At 38.3% G+C, this 20,390-nt stretch overlaps 1 protein-coding gene across 1 annotated transcript in view; it reads right to left on the minus strand.

Moving 5' to 3' along the window:
• Nucleotides 1–20,390, minus strand: part of SLC35F1 (solute carrier family 35 member F1) — a 239,156-nt gene that overhangs the window by 15,214 nt on the left and 203,552 nt on the right. Inside the window, exons 5-7 of the mRNA XM_062632436.1 lie at nucleotides 17,674–17,830; nucleotides 13,548–13,600; nucleotides 8,127–8,281 (exon numbers count right to left, since the gene is read on the minus strand). Coding sequence (XP_062488420.1) covers nucleotides 8,127–8,281; nucleotides 13,548–13,600; nucleotides 17,674–17,830 — 365 coding nt within the window. The remainder of the gene's footprint in view (nucleotides 1–8,126; nucleotides 8,282–13,547; nucleotides 13,601–17,673; nucleotides 17,831–20,390) is intronic.

Genomic DNA, 20,390 nt, shown 5'->3' on the forward strand with positions numbered 1-20,390 from the left:
ACTTCCTAAATATTCTCTTCTTTTCTGGAAACAAGGACTTACTCAATACTGTGAGAAATCTCCAAATTTACAATGCAGCTATTGGATTTAACCCTACCATTTGCTTTCCGCATCTCTGGGGAACTTCCAGGCTTTGTTTCCATATGCTAAGACAGAAATAGCATTCAACTTGAAGGATCATATTTTGAAAATCTTTGTAGATGCACAGTAACTGAGCCTTATTTAAGCTTTTGAATGCAGCTGCTGCTTTGCTAATTCATTACTTTTTTTTTTGTTGTCTCCGTTGGGTTGCAAATTACTGCTGAGGTATGTAGCTCGACAGATTCACTGTACTCGCTTGTCTTTAAAAGTATGCTTGACTCCGGGAATGCTGAAGTCCTCATTTACTTTTTAATATTTCCCCACAAATAATTATGAAACTGAGCCTCCTGGTCTTTGTTTTCATATTCACTGAGTATCATTTAGAAAAAGTCTGTTGTGATAAGATCCAGCTCATTTAATAGCATATCTGTTGTGTTTTTTTTGTCTGCACTTTTTCTTATAATGATGAAAAAGGCAGTATTTGTTACAATATTTTTTTGCTTTCTGCACTTCATTCAAACCATTTTATTGTTTTCTGTTGTTACGCATTTCTCTTGCTCCACTCTCCCAAATTTCTCTTTTCAGGCCATGCTCAACAGCATCTTTAAGACCCATATGGTTTTGTTGAAGATTTATCATCCAAGAGTTAATTATTTCCAATAACAGGAAGGTTTCTGTTAATATGCCTGTTACCATATTGGGTAGGAATTATAAGCTCACTTTTACCTTTCCCATGACTCTTCACTACTTTTTCCAAAACACTATTTACTTCCTTCAGAGTCTAAGAATTAAACTTCATCACGTACTCTGTGGTATATTTAAGAGATCTCTGAATAACTTTTTCTTATATTGAAATGAAAAACTAATTCAAACAAGGTAATGTGTGTTGACTGTTATTTGTCTCCAAGTTCTCAAAGGCCATTGTTACTATACCTGCCTTCTTGCATTTCTTCAAGTTAATAATATCCAAATATTAACTCCAAATGAAAACGATGGATGGAGGCCTTATGCTAAATGTAAGGTTACCATTGCATGTTCCACCAGTACAATGCCATTGCCTCCCTTTGGTCGCTATAGTGCCCATGTCTGGATCATTGTTGAGCCTGGGGGCAGAGGTGAGGACAGAAGAGACTAGTGGGATCACCTCTTCTGTCTGTGGGCAGAAGACTTCAAACTACATACAAAATGAAACAGTATCCTGAATTACAATTCCCTAACCATTTCTCACTAGTGAGAAACCTATTTCTCCCTTGTTCCTTAAACATTCTCCCTTACCTACTCCTGTGAAAAAAGCAGTGAAGACTTAGGGATGATGGACTCAGCATTCTGCAAGGTGTTAAAAATTCAAGTCTCATGACAGTGATGTGAATTACCTTTTTCAAGTAGTCAAAGCATATTCCTATTTTTTTATCCATGTTCAAATCATTCTCTGAAGACAATTCTTTTTCTTTCTTATTAGTATTTTATATTTATTATTATAGTGCATATTCTATTATATTTATTTATTTTATATTAATTATATATTGTATATTATATATTTATTATCATAATATTATATATATATTAGTATATAGAAAGAGTATTTTATAATAACTGAAAGCAATACTGAACCTCAGCATAACATTGTCTGTATTTAGAAATGTCAAGGATGGAAATCTGTAATCCTGTGGCTCCTCTTCATTTTGTATAAAATATTAGAGAAAACTAATAGACTCTATGCTAGGACTTAAAACTTTTGTTTATGATTTTGATTGAAAAATAACAACTTCTCACTATAAGGTAAGTAAACCACTTTCCCAGTGTCTTGTGGGTCAGAGCACGTAAGTAGTTCATTGCAAGCAAGTCTGAGAATCAATTTAAATAGATTACACAGGCAGATATACTGTCTCTTTTCTTTCTCTGGGGACTGTCTGTGAATGAGCTGATTTTACACATCTTTTTGCTACAGTTAACATTTACATTCTTTTTTCATTTCATATTTTCTTTTGAGTAGTCAATATCCACTACAATATCCTTGCTGTAATTATGAACTAGTTCCTGGCTAGGAAACCAAACGGTATGGCCTACTGGAAACTCTGGCAACTGCTGACTGCAACTGACAGGATTATCTCCATGGCAGATGCCTGGAAGCCTTAAAAGCTCCTTCTTGGGGTTCTAGGCTGCCTAATACAGAACTGAGATTTGTTCTCCAGCTTCCAGTATTCATGACCTGTATAACTTGTGTTTTCTGTGCCACAGATCTTCCAGTTCTAGAATACCTGTCTGAAAATGTTGGAAAATGTGCACTGCTGCAATCTCTTAGATGAGAGGGCAAAACAACAGTCAAGGTCTGAGAAATGCCAGCTTCTGTTTCCTTGGGAGCATCCTGAAAACAGGATTATTTCCACTTAGAATTTCTTTTGATAATTAGCTGTTTCCAACAAAAATGAATTTTGCTATAAAACTCCCAACCAGCTCTGTTGTGAGCTGTCTTTTAACATGAGACAAAATAAAAATCCCAAGCTAAGAGCCATTAAAACAATCTATGGAACTTGACATTTATGATGAGCTAGTGTCTGAAAAAATAAAATTGAAATTTAAGCTTTCATCATAACTTTTGCAGTATGAATGCCACATCCTTTATACTCTTTCTGACAGCTTCAAAACAGTAAGTATCAATGTTTCGCTATTCATGCTTTGTAACTAACGAATCTATTGCAAGATAACACTGTGAAAGGAAGAGATATCCTTTCAACAATGAAATATTTTCACAAAGCTGCCATATCTGTGATGTTTTGTTAAAAATCTACTGCCAGACTGTGCAACATCTTGGTAGGAGTAATCTAATTTTCCAGCTTCTACTATTTCTCATCATTTACTTCATAGCTTTTTTGTTGTATAGCATCCTGCACCCTCAGACAAAGGGTGAGTGGATGTGGCCCTTTCTATCAGAGCAATATACATTCAAGTATGACCAAAGACAGATCTAACTCATTTCCACCTCAAGGCAGATCTTTAAACATACACAGCTAACTATTTTCTAATTTATTATTATAATATGGAGGAAGAAATGGAGATAAATAAAAGAAATAAATGTAAAGAAATATGAAAAAGAAGACTTTAAAATGCCAGTTAGATGAAAGGCATATGGACAGTACAGCTTCATGGGAACACAGTTGTTGAGAGGGAGTTCCACTGTAGGAAATTTAGTATGCTGGAAAAGAAAGAGAAACATACAGATCGGTTTCTGCACATTAGCAATGGCGTAAAGAATTAACTAGTAATATGATTTACCTTCATTATCAAAAGCTTAGAAGCCTTTACTAGGATAAAAGCCCAGTGAGATTAAATTCCATTCAAACAGAGTTTATGGGTCAAGCAGCTTGCATATCAAGTTTCATCAGGAAAATATCCAAAATCTTATGACTGAGGAAGTAATAATGTAAAAAATACATTTTTACAGTTCAGCCTGCACTGCCTGCTCTACTAGAAATAATGTTGTGCCATTGTTTCTCAGTGAAGCTCACATAAATCCCCAATTCATGGACATTGCTTAGGATCTGTGCTGGCAAAAATTAAATTGGAAACTATTGCCTCCAACTTGTACCCTCTCTTCTCCATTATGCTAAAATCCAGTCTCCTTCATGGCCTGTTCCTTGATGTAGTCAGAAGGCTGTTATCTGCTCCCTTCCACTGGAGGGACTCTGCTGTTAGAATTAGCATTGAAAAGTCATTTTTAGAAGCATCAGTATCAGCAAGTAGGGGTTCAGCTAGTATAATTTCAGATTTCTGGTGCTGAAAGGTTTTGAGTATCATGTTTGGCTGTGTATCCAAGTCCTTTGAACAGATACTCTGCATGAGTCTAAATCAAGTTATGAGACTTCCTTGATTTATTATGAAATATATGTTTTCTCCACTTAGAAATTGCTACTATAACCAGAAATTCTGAATTTTTATAGCTCATCTTGGATAAAATAATGAATGAATGTGCCAAGGCAGAACATAATTGATTGTGCTTGGCTTGTTAGGTAATGATATAATACAGTGTGACTCGACCTGCTGGTGCAGAACACCATCAGTATGCATGCTCTAGCTGGTGGAAAACTTAAAATAAACTGCTTAGATTATTTAGTGAGAACCCAATTTGCTTAGAATGACTAAAGCACAACATACAGCTTGCCAATGAAAAGTATGAACTTTAAAAATTCACATAAAAATGAAGCCAAGACTGAAACTAAAATGAAAAAAGGAACATGCCATAGGCAAAAACCAACTGAAGTTGCACAAAAGCGTCAACCCATACACTCAGAGAACTGGCCCTGAGTTTCTCACCACCACTGGTGTCAGCGTATGCATGACAAAGAACAGCTATTGCAGTCTCTGACAGGGCAAGGCCAGTCCTGTTACTCAGAACATGAAATTTCTTCTGTGCTACGCTGAGACATCCCTCTACACAGCATATGTCACATTTATAAGGCATCCTTCTCGTTCCAAAGCTGTTTACCACCATGTCTATAGGCAAAAAGCATGGATGAAACCCGTCCAGCAAAGCAGCCCCTTGGGTCTTCTCTGCAGACTCATTTCCCACACCAGCGGAGGGCACTGTGGATTCCCTCCTGATTGTGTAGGGTGGGAAAGAACCTTATGCAGACTGGCTTTAGTACTCCTGGGAACACTGAAGTTCACAGAAACCAAGAAACCAGGGCAAATCAAAACAAAAGATGAGTCTGAAAGACAGGAGTTGAATGTAGAGGATAACAGCAGCAATAATAACAACAACATCAACAATAACAATAATAGTAAGTTTGTTTCTCAAAGCAGAAGATAATTTAATTGTGCTAAGAAGAAGGTGAAAAGAAAACAGTTAGTTAGGAAAGTTTTGAATATCAAACCTCCATAAAATATATCAATACGGTGAGAATATTAAAAAAGAATTGAAGATATGGAGGTTTATACTTAAATCCTACGGCAGCTGCAAATATTCAGCCACCAAAGAGGCCAGACACATTCCTTCATTCACTGGGGTATCTGGAGTCAGCTACTGATTACAGAAGAACTAAAAAGAGAGCTTTTATTTGGGGGATGCAGATAATTTTAAGAATGATGCACTACAATTTAGTCATCTACCTCCAATTGAAAGTCATAAATCATTACATTTAATTGCAATAAAAGCTTGAACAATTAACATCTTGAATTATACGTTAACTGTATACCTGCCAAGTTAACATGCTGTATTTCTAGCTTCTGTGGGCCTGGGAAATGTACACTGCACTACAAAGATATCTGCATATGCGGTAAGAATATAAATATAAACTCATTGTCCTGCATGTCACGACGCTGCAAGTCTGTATGATAAAAAAATTAAATTCTAGCAAATCCAAACACTTCAAGCACAGTCTTTTCCCAGTTTGGTTTCAGAGGCTCTAAAACCCAGTTAAAGTAATTTCTTGCATTTTCTATGGATTTTCACAGATTTCCTGTTATAGGTGCAATAAACCCACCTGGTGATAAAGGTAGCAGCACAGGGAAAAAATAATAACTGTTTCTTGAAAGACTCATAAAACTGTATTCTGCAAGGGGTACTAAACCACTCAGTTGATCCTAATTCAGCATAAAGCCATTTGCTTCCCAGTGAAGTGGGGCTGTGCACATTGGCCAGAGCAGCAATAAGCAGAAAGAGCTGTGTGCCTAAAGGAGATGCACAGCTGAGCTGGGAATGCGACTGTTTTTTAGAAACTGGAAAACAAGCAAGTGTACAGAGTCTTAGGAGGGGAATTTAGAGCATTTAGGGATAGACTTCATTACTGACTGCAAGTTGCACATTTCACAGTTCTACTTCCTCACATAAAATGATACCTGATATTAAACCAGAAAGAAAAGGAGGAGGTAACCTGTCTAAGGATAAAAACATGGCAACTAAAGAAGGAACCACATAACTAAGTGGGTTTTTAAATCTAGATCATCTCTGAATATAGCCTCTCTTTCTTCTGCAATCGAAACTGTATGAAAGGAGATGCCAACAGCTTGAGAATTTGACACTACATTTCAGGTGAAGTCCCTTTCACAAAGTCCTGACAGAAGTCTTTTCTGTATCAGTGCTTCAGCTGGGAAGAACAAAGGGGAGGCTCACGTGAGTTATATGAATTGCACAGTGAGTACAAACCATGAAGGAAAAGCAGTGATGAAAAATGTAAATATAGTTTTACTCTGGGGTAGCAGGCTTCCTGGAGAAATGGAGAGACAAGAGCATTGTGCCAGGTGCTGGAGGGACCTTTCCTGCTCCTAGAGTTGAAGGAACTACCTCAGGAGCGATGAAATACAACCAGATAGGTGCAGAGAAAGGTTTGCTCTGATTAGTGAACTAGGGGCGTGGAGAGGATATAACTGCTGCCTATTGGTGCGTCAATGGAGTAAAATGCTAAGGAGACAGGGGCATTCTTTATGCTGAGGGATACTCCTGGCAGAAAAATGAGTGGACCAAAAGCCACAAGTAAATTTATGCTGGAAATAAGAAGGTTTGTAACTGATGTAGTCATCGTGTATTCAAGTAAGAGTTTGATAAGAGTTCATGAAGAAGACTGCATGACACATACATTAACCATGGCAGAAAGATCTTCAGTTTTCTAATTAGATGAGTAAGTGGCAGAGGAGACCACCAGCTACTTCAGAGGTGGAACTCAACCAGTTATCAAGACAGATGATGAAACCTTGCTTTCAATCAGAAAACCTGCCAATTCTGAGTCTTCTCTTCTGGCCTGAAGTTTAAGGTTTGGGTTTTCTAAATCGCCTTTTTTGTTAGGTATGGGAAATGCTGAGCACAAAGCTGTCCAACCCCCACTGCCTTTGAGTCTCTCCCTCTAACAGAGTTTGATTTTGCTAGAAAACCACCACCACCGTTTTCAGAATTAGATTTGCCTGTCTTTCACAGTGTAATATAGCCATTTTTCTTAGAAATAGTGAACTAGCACAGCTAAATATATTTTGCTATGGGTATCAAATGAAATTATTAACAGGAGAAAACAATATTCAGCTAATACCTAATGTCAAACACTTTGGGTTCGAAGTGTCAGGCAGAAAGAACAAGGAATCAAATCACCATGAGACAGACCCATGAAACAGCAGACAACCTCTATATTGTTTTGTCAGTCAAATTTTTGTTTCTATACTTGCTTTTCCTGCCTCTGCAAAATTCTTAAAGCCATAAAAACAAAACAAAAGGCAATAATGAAAAAAAATAATTTTGTATTGAACTCTGAAGCTTTGAACTTTCATTGTCTTATTCAGATTCACTCAGGTACCATTACTATCACAAAGTCTGATTTCAGTTGGTCAGATATTCAGAATTTTAAGGCTTTCCTTTACCTAACACTTCTCTGGACCACCATTTTATCTATCAAGTAACCTCCCTGTTATGAACAACTGATGGTGTAAACCAATCGCCTCCAGCATCCTGATGCTACTTGCATGCTATGGACACTCGGGGGATACTTGTGAATAATGAAGTGCCACTTCTTTTAATTGGAGACAAAATGTGTGCCAGATGTTTTAGATATTAGAACACCTAAGAGGTAAAAGTTCAACACAAATCTGCTGCACAATTTGGCATTTACACTAACAGGAAAGCCAGTGGTTTGGTTGACAGGAAAGGTGCAATTCATGGATAATTATGAGTTATATTTCAGAATTCAGCATGTCCCTTGTTCTCAGGAAAAAAAAAAAAAATCCTATGGGATTTTTAGAAGAGTCCTTGCCTTCATGCTGCCACCCTGGGTCTGGTCACAGCAGTTGAAAGTTACCTCTGATAAGTAAAATAAAATTAGTGATACAGTTGCTGATGAACAGGCACTCAAAATTCACATCAATAAAACCAAATAAGCCCTCTTTAAAAAATGGGAATCATAAAATAAAATTCATTTTGGTGTGGGAAACCTGAAGTATAAAAGAAATCTGCACTTTTACCATGCAGATCCAACAGATCTTGGAGCCTTCTTTTGTTTCATCGCTCTGCATTGACATTTCTTCAGGCATACTGCTATTACCCAAATGCATCTCTCATTTCCACATACCTTGTAGTGGAAGAGGAATAATCCACAGAAGAGGCTGTACAGGTCAGCTGTGAGTAGGGAGAGGTTGACGGCAGTAGCACTAGTTTTCTTTATGACCACCGGCATAAAGCTGTAGAGGCCAAACATACAGGCACTGAAGCCAACATACAACAAGCCTGCAGAAGAGAAACAAGAAGCAGAGTGACCCTTCACAGCCTATAGAGATGACTTGTGTTGGTAGGAAGAAGGCTGTGTTTTTGAATAATGCATTTTCAAAGAAACACAGATTCAAATTATTAAGACACATATAGAGAGAGAGACTAAGAACATAATTCTAATTATGTAAGAAAAATAGTGAAAACCATGTCAGCAGTGGACACGAAGTCCTTTCTCTATGCTCTCCATAACAGCAGTGCAGTTTTAAATTGGTGTTTTTCACTACTAGTGAATACCTCATTTCCAGCATAAATCTGAATGAAACTATGCATTCAGACATGTCAAATCTAGTCCCTGAAAGAGATGAGTGTCCACAACACCAACTGTGTTCAGCTGAGTTGGATGGAGCACATAATATTTTCTGGGAACGGACCCAAAAATTGAATTCAAAAGTATGTGCAGACAAATTAATGAGCCAATGGATGGATGCATGAGGACAGCACTCAAATGACAGAGGTCCTAGTTCTATTTTGCCACCAAACCTGACAAATCACTTCACAGTTTTGCACCTCTATTCCTCTATCTGTTTTTGTCTGCCTTCCTTAATAAAGCTTTCCAGAGCTGAGAGTCTTTCTTGTTACATGTTTACAGAGTGCCTCACACAAATTAGATTGTTAGACACTAATATAATAAAAATACATTACAGCAGAAATCTAATTTCATTTAAAAACCTAAATAACTTACTGGGAAAGAATTCATTGCTTCAGTTATTACTTGATAAATCCCAAGGCAAATTAATCAATATGAAGTTAAGAAACCAGCAAACACTCCACTCATCTGCTCTCATGCAAATGATATTTCTTAGGCTGCTGTATGCTGCGGAATTCCCAGCTGATATGTGCACAAACCTAAATTTAGATTCACTCTGACTCTTCAGAGCATGTTGTTATCGACTAAAAGTTGCAGAAAATCTGATTGCTAAAGTCCTGAAAGGGATTAGAAGGGAAAAGAAACAAAAAAAAGCCCATATGATTTGTATCTGCTTGCAGATCCACTTAGTTAAAAACTCTTTAGAAAAGGTATCTAAAAGACAAAATCAGCTGTAACAGCTTAAGTCCCTTAGAAGCATCTGAAGTGTACGTTCATCTGAAAAAAACACAACAGACACAAAACGTCAGTGTTCAAGTGTCTACGTATCAATTGTTATGGCATGATAAAGCATTTGAATTTATATTTATATTCAGAATATGGATAATATAAGAACTGCTTTTACTAACAGGTAGCAATTTTTTCAGGTGTACAATGTATATGGGTAACAACAGAATCAGTCTTTGGCAGTGCTTGAAACAGTTGCTTTATGCAAAATCTGCAGTTCTTCTGTAGTAGGCAAACAATTGCATCAAATGGAGCGTAGTTTTGATAAATGAAAAATTGTCTGCATACATGAGCATTAAGTCAGCTTTTCTTCCAGGCTTAAATCAAGAACAGATCAGGCACAAAAGACCTTTTGGACCCAAAGTCAGCATTCTCAAAGTACAGTCTGCAAACCACCAGCTGGTCCACAGAGCTCCTGTTAGCCTGGTTTTAACACATATGTTCAAGCGCTCTGCTGGGTTGCCCTCTCAACCAACAGTATAATTTCATGGTACTGCCTTGATGTTCACATTATTTGCCAGCCAACTACATGCACTTCATGGGCTGCTTTTCCAAAGGGCATTTCAGTTCCAGCGGAAAATTGCTTAAACCGTAGCTGTCCTGTCAGAGGTGAATATAAAGTGTCATTCATTTACATCTTAAATTACATGTAACATCCGCCAGCTGGACAGCATTTAGTGGTGACAACAGCAAACTGGAATGCAACATATGATTTTCAGATAATGCTTCTTAGACAGCCAGTTTTCAGACTTAAAATATGTTTGAAGTCAAAGGCTTGGAGCCTCAGCTTCCTTGGGAACTGCAAGTGGCAGCCTTGGGAATTGTTACTACTGCTGCAGTTCCAGGTGCTGGGGCCTGTCTACCCAGGCACTGAGTCACTTGATACCAGTGACTCAGTGCTCAGACACTGAACAGAAGCAACGTGGTAAGTTAGGAGGTGCTTTTGTAATGACCTGCTGATCAGCTGGTCTGTCTTAAATGCTGAGAGGCTCATAATGCGTAACTGTCTCCTTTCAGATGTCCTGGCATTGTCCTGAACTGGCTTAATGTGCATAAAGGCAGCTATGAGTGGGATTCGTTACACGCAACTCTGCACACATACTGAGGATTGGTGGTCAATGAAGCGATTGGGAAATTTTAGGGTGCAGACTGTCCAGTCTCTTTTACACGCCAGCTTTAGCATACTATGATTTGTATCATGCCTGTTTATTGCTGCTGATGTAAAGGGAGACTATTAATTTAAGTAAGATGTCTACATCCCAGGCGTCTAAAGTTGGTGGAAGGAATCCCGTCTTGTCTGTCAGTGCTCACCCTAGTGGGTAAGGTCACCAATTTTGCTTGGTTGGGTGTGAATGTCTCACAAGTGTCTGTATTGGGCACTTAGAGAAACGTGTGGTGATTCAGGCTGGAAGGAAGCCCTAGTTCAAACCCTGCTCAAATCAGGCTCAGCTGTAACATCAGAACAAATTTCTCAAGACTTTGCTCAGCCTGGTCTTGAAAACTCTGAGGATGAAGACTACAAGACCTCTCGGAAAAAGCTGCTCTACTGCCTGCCTGTCCTCAAGGTAAAGATTTTCCTCTTATTCAGTCTGAATCTCTCATTTTGGCTTCCACCTGTTGTCCCTCATCCTCCTGCCATGCCCTGCTGTGAAGACCTTGTCTGTCCTTTTGATAACTGCTTTGTAGGTAACTCCTCAAAGACTTCTCTTTTGCAGGCTGAACAAGCCCCAGACCCTCAGTATTTCCCCACTTCTCTTAAAACCAGGCATCTCCACACAGACGGGCAGGATCTGCCTGCAGGGACTGCTCTAAAGTAGCCCAAGTACCACCAAAATTAACATGCCTTGGGAACTTTCATTTAGTTCCTGAGCATGCTGGTTGAATGTCGCATGTTTTAGCTTTCACATTTTTACTCCAAAAGCTATCATTACGTCGGGATAAAACAGAATCAGTTATGATTTTTCACTGTCTTCTTCAAATAAAGACCATCCAGAAATATTCAACAGCCCTGTAAAAAGGGACACTTCCTTGGAGATTCAAACTGCCTTTTCTCTTAAATAAAACTGATGTTAGTTTATTTGCTCTTATTTCACCTATCACTCTACAAAACACGTCATGGTCTCATATGAAACCACTCAGAGCAGTATAATCATTCTCCTTTCAGTCAGGTTGGCAGCAAGTATTAACACTTAAACCTTCAAGGTTTCAAACAGAGCTACCCTGATTTATACTAAGTGTGAAGATTATGCTATATATCAGAGGAATTTCAAAAATTAAAACCAGGAGGGCCACAGCCTGTTTTAAACATGACAGACATAACAGATCAGCTTTAGATCACTATATTAAAAAATAATTTGCATTTTACATCAGTTGAAAGGTAGCTCATCCATTCTTAATAGCACAATTATGGCAGATGGCAACAGGCCACCTTGAGTTATTTATTAGGTTGTCTGTTTATTAGGTAGTGACTTTACCATTCAGAAGGCTGATGATTTAACTCTGCTGGACTGCAGGTTTGAGTCTATCATGGTGGATAACTATTCAGGACAAGGCTGTGAACACCCTGACATAGATGTGTCAGTCACTACTGACAACCTCGTATCACTGCCAATGCAATGGAATGCACACCAAGTGCAGTGGAAGCCAGGGAAGAACACACAACCACACATAATTGTCACCATTTCATTCATATTCAACTACATTACATATCCAGTTATTGCTCTAACAAAACAAGTACATATCTATGATGCTCTTGCCAAGATGATCTCCTCCTTATAAAGCATAGGGACTCTTCAGAATTAGTGACTAACTTTCAATGACATTTTAATGGCATCACGGAACAAGTAAGACTTTAGTTTAATTGTACATTTAACTGATACTGAGTAACAACAGAACTCCCATGGAAGTTTACGTGAATAGCAGATTAATTCACTATGACCACTGCTACTTCCATCAGTACCAGATTAATTATGTCCCTGAGCTCCTTATCATGAAGTATAAATAAACACTGATGCAATTATGCTAATTATCTCAGATTAAAGACGGCCAATACACTTATAGTACACAGTTGAGTGTGTTTCTCCATGGATACTTTAAATTGATTTGTCATTTAGTTTTATAGCTCAACCATCAAATCTCCAAGACTTCTAGGTGCAGTGTTTTGTGAAAGATGCACTGTTTTTATTAAGGGTTATGACAATGAGAGGAAATTGTGAAATAAATTTAAAGAAAAGAACATGTATCTCCTGTCCTCAGGGATTCCCCACATAACAAGTTGCCTTCTGAGGTGTCATTTTGATGCTCGTTCTGAAACTAGGTAACAAACTATTGTCAAGGTTTTACCAAAGCTTGAATCCTCTGCTAAGTACATAAGCCCTATACCATGAGTATTCTTTTATTTTTTCCATTGTTATAAAAAATTATTTTCCATTGTTAGTAAAAAAGTGATTATAAGGACTGTCCTAAATGCTGATTTGCTTTTAAAGCAAGTAATTTGTAGGACTAATAAGAAGGGAGTCTTAGATCATAAACTCAGCTTCCAAACTGAAATGGGAAAATTCAATCCACTGCATAGCAGAACATTCTAAGAGCTTCATTGTGCACAATGCTGCCTAAACTTGTCTAAAAGACACATCTGCTATATTCCACTGAAACTACTTGGAAAGCAATTAACCATTTGCATACAGAAATGCTCCCCTTGGAAATGAGTTTATGAGGCTATAATATGCAATGGAAGTACTTTTTTAGGTTTTTTGTTAGGTTCCATTTTCTTTCTTTGACATTCATTGAAAAAGGTTTGGCTGTTAGTGACTACCTCGTTTATTTGTCCCACGTGTTGCACTGAATCTTAGAACTGGAACCCTTATTATTGTTTAACTTCACAGCTCTCTGCATAATTATCTTACGGCATACATATGCTTAACCTAATGGTGCAAGGAAGGCATAGGATGGCAGTGGGAGGACATATCATTTTAGAACAGTGATGAGGCATGTGGTTCAACCTTTGGCAGTAACTGGTGGAAAAGTGACAAACATCGTTTCCTGTGAAACTCTGCGCCTGCTTCCCCAAATGATGGATGTCTCCATGCCTCCTTCAGCAACTATCTGCAGTGAAGTGAAGTGTTTTCTTACCTATTTGCCAATCCCAGGGAACTTTCAACAGCTCTTTGTGTTCCATGATTGCACTATAAGAGAAGAGAAGGCAAAATTTGATGGAAGAGAACTGAAGTTAAATTACTTCCACTCATTCAATTCAAATGCTGGACAAAACAACATAAATAACCTTATTACAAAAAAATCTCAGTAGGAACCAAATGCAATCAGACTTTGCCAATCCACTGTGGCATTATCCCTGTGCCTGTGTATTTGAAAGATCTTCAGGGCAGTAATCAGATGTGATAGAATAAAACTTCCACAGGTTTATTTCCAACTCTCTATACCTGCCCAAAGGGCCTATCCCCCTATATGTACAATCCTCATGTACTCTTCTGACTTAATATTCTGAAAGGTTTTGAACTTCAATAATTAATAATGTATCTGTCTGAGTTATTCACCCTTCAGAGCAGCTCTGCTGTGTCACATAAATAGATATTACAGGCTGGCTTTGGTGAGAATACTGTTACTTGTTACACACTGAGAGAGATCGAATAGTCACAGCAATGAAAGTCAGGAAACAAAGCAAAGGATAGGCCAAACCACAAAAGTCCACTTTCAACATCTTGCAAGTCTTGCATTATACGTTCACATCAAAATCCCAGATCCAGAAAATTCTAAGGTGGTAACAAGTCGGCTCTTCCCAATACAGGCAAATAGACCCTTGGAGATACGGTATCTCGTGATCTAGGTCTTCACTCAGCTAACCACTTTCTCTGATCTGTGGTTTCCAGGTAACTCCTGCTGTGCACAACTCTGCATGCTAGTCTGGACATCATTTTAAACAAGTATAAAACATGTAATTACTCAGACTGAAAAACAAAGTACAGAAGATGGCATGTGGAAGACCAAGTCTAATGGTAAAACTGCAGGAACTCAGTGCTTTCCAGATTAATCCAGTCTACAGAGTTGCATACTGGAAATTTTAATTTGCTTGATGCTGATTTGTGGTGAATCTAATACTGTGTACAGAATAATAATATTATTTTGTATGAAAAATAACTAAATTATAAGTGTCTTTGATGCGGAAGGCATACGTCTCTTTTATCAGCAATTCCTGAAAACATACTGCAATGTCTCTTCTTCTGGCAAACAAGTTTTGTTATAACTTAAACGTAGGAACATTGCTTATCCGATACAAAAGAGATATAAAATAATACAGTATAGTCTGTGATTCATTATGCTCTGTGAAATAAAGAAGAGTAAGAGCAATTCACTGTAGAATTGGAACCACAATGATCTTTGAAAGGTTGTGGTGATTGGAGGAGGTCCCTGATGACTGAAAAGAGACAAATGCAACATCCAGTTTCAAAAGGAGCAAAAACTATAGCCTGGCCAGCCTTATGCTAACCTTTGGGAAGATTACGGAGCAAATCTCATCAGACGACTTTGCATGAAATGAAGAAGATATGACTGGAAACAGCCAACACAGACTTCTCAAAAGTAAACTGTACCTGACCAAGCTAACTGCCTTCTATGACTGGCTCAGTAAATAAAGGGGAGGGAATGACTGAGAGGATGAGATGTAACCTCCCTTGACTTTAGCAAAGCTTCCAGCATGATTTCACGAAAGATCCTTAGAGATTAAAGAAGCATGGACTAGATGGGTGGACTACCCACAAGGTAGTCTGAAGAAAAGGGCCAAGAGAAACCTTGTGGGGTTCAACAAAAGCAAACATGAATGCCTGTACCTAGGAATAATCCTATTCAACAACACAGGCTGGGAGCTGACTGTACAGAAAGCTGCTTTTTAGAAATAAACCCTGGAGTCCTGGTGGACGTCAACCTGAACATGAGTCAGTAACGTGTCCTTGGAGCAGAGAAGGCCTACAGCATCCTGGGCTGTGTTAGTAAGAGTCTGGACAGCAAGTTGAAGGACATGATTTGCGAGACAGCAGCTGGAGTACTGTACCCAGTTTCAGGCTGCCCAGAATAAGACATTGACAAATTGGAGAGAGTAAACCAGAGTGCCATCACATTGGTCAGGCAGCTGGAGCACATGATGTAAGAGGAGATGCTGAAACAGCAGGGTTTGTTAAGTGTGAAGAAGAGAAGGCTAAGCCAAGGGAAAGGCAGGCGAAATGGTAAATCTGCTATCTTTACTTTATGGGTAGTTACTGAAAAGATAGGATGGATGACAATGGACCCAAGTTGCAATTTGGGAAACTCTGATTAGTTATAAGGAAAAAAGTATTGGTCAAACACTTGAACAGGTTGACCAGCAGGACTGGAATTTCAGTTCTTTGAGATACTAAGAAGTCAAATGCACAAGTTCCTGAGAAACCTGATGTAACTTTGAAGTTAGCTTTTAGTTGATTTGAGTAGTAGCTTGAACCAGATTACCTTCAGGGATCCATTACAAAGTAGGTTATTCTAAGATTATGTGATTCCATCAGACAGCATCATTTCCATTTGCTAGGTAGTTGCTATATCCCCAAATCCAGTCAACTAATTTCTACTCTTTTTTAATATACAGTTCTTCCCTGCTTTAATCACATTCAACCCACTAAACTTCTCTTTCCACCATGCCTGGGTAGTTAGCCAACTCCTTCCTCCACTGTTTGCCCTGACACCTTAGCCCTTCATTTGCTGTCCAACAGGCATTAACTGGGTTTATTTTGTCTTACGGTCTAATATTAAGCACTCTTGCTAAACTGGTCCAGGAAACAACAGCCTACTTGAAAGTCTTCATGGAGACATAACCCTGTACTAGGGTTGAAGCACGAGCTATCATAAACCACCCACTCGTATGCAGATATTCGCAAATATACATGGAATAAAAGGCAAATACCACAGCTTTTTGCAATGATATATTTTGAGATCAGTGCGTGTCAATAAAAGGGACATTCACCTGTGGGTATTGTTTTGTGTTTCATACAAGCAGCATAGCCCTACATACTTTTTGATGCTTTCCCTTCTTCAGAATTGTACTGTTCCCTGTAAACATAAGACTTCAACCTCCAGTGATACTAGCACACATCTTCCCCATCCTCAATCACTTTGTGGATGCTAACCAAACTTTGCTGTGTCTAGCATGCTGGGAAATGGCCCTGTTTCTGAGACATTCCTTCCCTAGACTACTTCAGTTTATAGGACCTAAAGGTTCTATGTTGCACCAAAATGGCCAATAGTGTTTCAGAGAAAGAGTCTGCTATTTTAACATGGGGAGCTGGGTTCTCTTTCAAACAACTGATATATTTAGTTAGATTAAACATCTATGAACACATAACTATGTGACATCTGCTCTCCATTATAGGTATAAGTAAGGAAGTGTTGAATGGCTACATGGAACCAAGTGGGAATTGGTGGGCCATTGTTTTGATCAGTCTCTGTTCTTAGAAGCTGAATAGCTCAGATATGCAGAGGAGCAACTTGGCTTTGACTAATAATCAAAAGTTATTCTGTATGACAAGAACCAGTGAGAGATCTGCATAAAATGTGGCAATCTTGCATGGCGACATTTGCTACACTTTCATCAGTCACAGCATTACAGCACTGGGAACTACCTTTTAACTCTTAGGCTTGCAGGTGAGTTGCTCATTAGTTACGTGTCAGTATAGGCAGGTCTCAGCGGTTCCTGGAATCTCTGCGACAGTCACCTGAGTACTAAGCATTTTGAAGTGAAAAGGCCTGTTTCTTAAAGGCATTTTAATTATTTCTGCCATATCATAATGTAGTTACACAGAACAAGCCAATTAGTAAAATGCCTTCTGACTGGACATATTTTCTACCTGTTTAGAAATCTAAATGACTTTTTAGAACTATGAAAGAGAGAGCTGTGTATTTTGTTATTCACAGATCAGACCAACATGTGAAGTATCTACTTGTCCTCCATAAACAAGACAGTAGGATGTATCTTCTATTCCTCCTGCCACATGTGACTACTCAATGACACCAGTCCTTGAATTAGAGTACTCATGTAGAAATTTGTGTTATTATTCAAATCCATCAATCAGAAATATGAAAACTAATGAAAATTTCGGAATTACAGGACACCTATTCTCCACAGGTTATGGCTACCTTCAAAGAGAGGGTTACAGCACCTCATAGGAGGGTAAAGCTGCTCTTATTTGAATGACCTTGGGGCTCAAACCTGCTCACTTACAGCTGAATTCCACTGAAGAAAGAGCCAAAGAGTCCGATCATGCCCAAGAATTCCACTCGACTCAGATTTCGGACGATATACTCTTCACAAACGTTTGAGATGCCGTATAGTGTTGCTCCACCCAGTACTAAGAGATCTCCTATCAGTTTATTTTCACCTAGGAATAAACAGGGGAAAAAATCAGAATGCCTCAAAACAACCATGTGTTGTCTAGAACCATTGCAAAATCTTTGCTGGAGATTTCAATCCTCAGTCATTAAGTAGCACATATCTGGGTTATAAGCTGAATGCAAATGTCCTATCAATTCACCAGATGTCATTCAATACCCCAGCAAAATCTAGCAGAAGTGAAGGGAAAGCATCATTCTTGCTGTAGATAAGAGAATCTGAAAGAACCTGAAAAATTCGTAAAAAAATATAGAAACCAAGTGGCACATTTCAGTGGCTACTCTTTTATATTTTACTACTATTATTTTCTTTTTGCAGGTAGAATGTGACTCACCTATATAGAGCAAAAAAACTTTTATTCCTTAAAAATACCTCTTGATTTATCGAGTTCCTGCCTTTTTGTTATTATGGATTTGTAAAATACACACTGAAGTAAATAAAAATGGAAGCTTAGCATTCCATTTGGTTCAAAATGACCTTTACAACATTTTTCCTTATGGTGTTCTTTTAAGCCTTCAGTTTTCATTCCAAGCTACAGTGCTGAAATTTCCAGTGAAAAGAAACTCATGAAAATAAGTACAGTTATAAGAGGGTAGACCAAGGGTTCATTTACCCAGTATCCTGTCTCTAAAAATGGCTATAAGAGCCAGAAAAGTGTAAGTTGTTTAGGGACAAATAGGAATGAGGTAAAGTTTAAAATACCCCCACTAATGATGTTTTAGTCTTCACCATTTTTAAGCTCAGAGGAGATGCGGCTTCTATGTATTTATCAAACATTACTAGATTTCTCTTTCACGTACTCATCCAGTCTCCCACTGAATTTCTGTTTCACATGTACCTCGACTGACAGCATGTTTATATTTGACAATTTATCTTTTTAAGATTTGGTAGTTATTTTCCTTTTTGCCTGCTTTTGCAGTCAGCCTCAGAAGATGCCCTTAATTTAAAATAAGCATCAGCACTTCACAAAACCTCTTCCTATCCCTGATGCATTTGATGTTGCAAAAGAGGCTCCAATCATCCCTCACTGAGCTCACTCATTTGGTATTTATTACAGCTACTCACTGACACCTTGGGGAAGTAATGCTGAAAAAGCTTTTGACCTTACAGCTTGGATGTGCTGAACTGCTGAGACAAAAATATCATCCTTTTACATCTGTGAAACAAAACTCAGAGGCTGAGCATTTTCATAGAAATGGGATGGCCCCAAGCACCACACCGTGATGGCCCTCTCCAAAGCACACTCATGATCAGAGAGTGTAAGCCTCAACCTCCAGGGCTCTCCCAGAAGAGGAAGCCAAGATCTGGTCAAAGCATGGGTCTGCCTAACACAGAACCCTCCTCTGGCAGCACAGGGTGGCTGAAGAAAGCATAAAGAAATAGGGAAACACAGGGAGATATTTATCAGCCAGTTCTCAGCAGATTAGGACTTTTCTAAGATGGAAGTTGCATTAAACCATTAAACTTCATAGAAATTGAGGCACTCTTCACTAATTTGTGTGAAGTCTGTATATTTTTAGTCTATCATTAAAAAGGATTTCATGTGTTCAGCTTTTAAGCCTGGTACCTCAAAATTATATTGGTGATCCCATAATTTCCTGATTATGAGAAATATTTAAGAATCAGTCTTTATTGACCTTCTCCATACCAGTGAAAACTTCGTGTACCTTTATCTTATTCTCTGTTGCCTTTTCTGAGAGATAAAAGGTCACAGTCTGCTTATCATCTCTTCACCCTGAAACCATTTTAGGCCCTTGAATAGCTTTTTCACTTTTCTCTATTGCTTCTATGGGCTTATTTTCTGGTCATTTCTTTTTGAGATGCAGTGACTAGAGCAATATATGGTACTCAGGAAGTCAGTGTATCAAAACTTTATATACTGGTATAAAAATGTTTTATATTTTTGGTTTCTTTTCTAAAAGTTCCTAGCATCCTGCTTGTCAAATGTCTTTTCTTTGCTCCTCAAGGGGCTGACTTCGGAACTTCCCCCCAAACCTGACATATCCTAACAAACGTATTTTCATGGATGCAAGATCTACATGTGTCTACATTGCTAAGGACTGACTAGAGGCATTTTAAAGACTTTAAGGTTAATACAGTTGCACTTGACCAATTTAATGGTGTAGGTCATTCTTGTGAAGAAACACAAGGCATAGCTTGGCAAAACACATCTTGCATTAATCATTATTAGCATTTTTAATGTTCTCTGGAAGCAGAATTCATACAGTCCAGAGAGGAGTTAATGTTTTGTGGACTATAGTGTAGCATAAATAATTTCAATGTGAACTATGTTCTGACATGACTGCTTTTCATACTCTCACTTGGCCACTTTGCCACATTTTTACCTTAAAACCCAACATTATGAGGTGTTTCTCTTTGCTTTTGCTTGTAATTATCATAATATCAAAATATCAGACTCAATGTGTCTCATCTTAGACAAAACATACGCTAATATGCTGATTAACAGGACTGAAGGGACTGGTTTTCAGAGACTGTGGTAAGCAAGAGCTACAAAGTGCTTTGCAAAATCTGGATGGAACACTTAGACC

Source organism: Pezoporus occidentalis, unplaced genomic scaffold (genome assembly GCF_034315485.1).
Source record: "Pezoporus occidentalis ecotype Australia unplaced genomic scaffold, CSIRO_AGI_Poc_V1 ctg39, whole genome shotgun sequence".
Taxonomy (NCBI): Eukaryota; Metazoa; Chordata; class Aves; order Psittaciformes; family Psittacidae; genus Pezoporus; species Pezoporus occidentalis.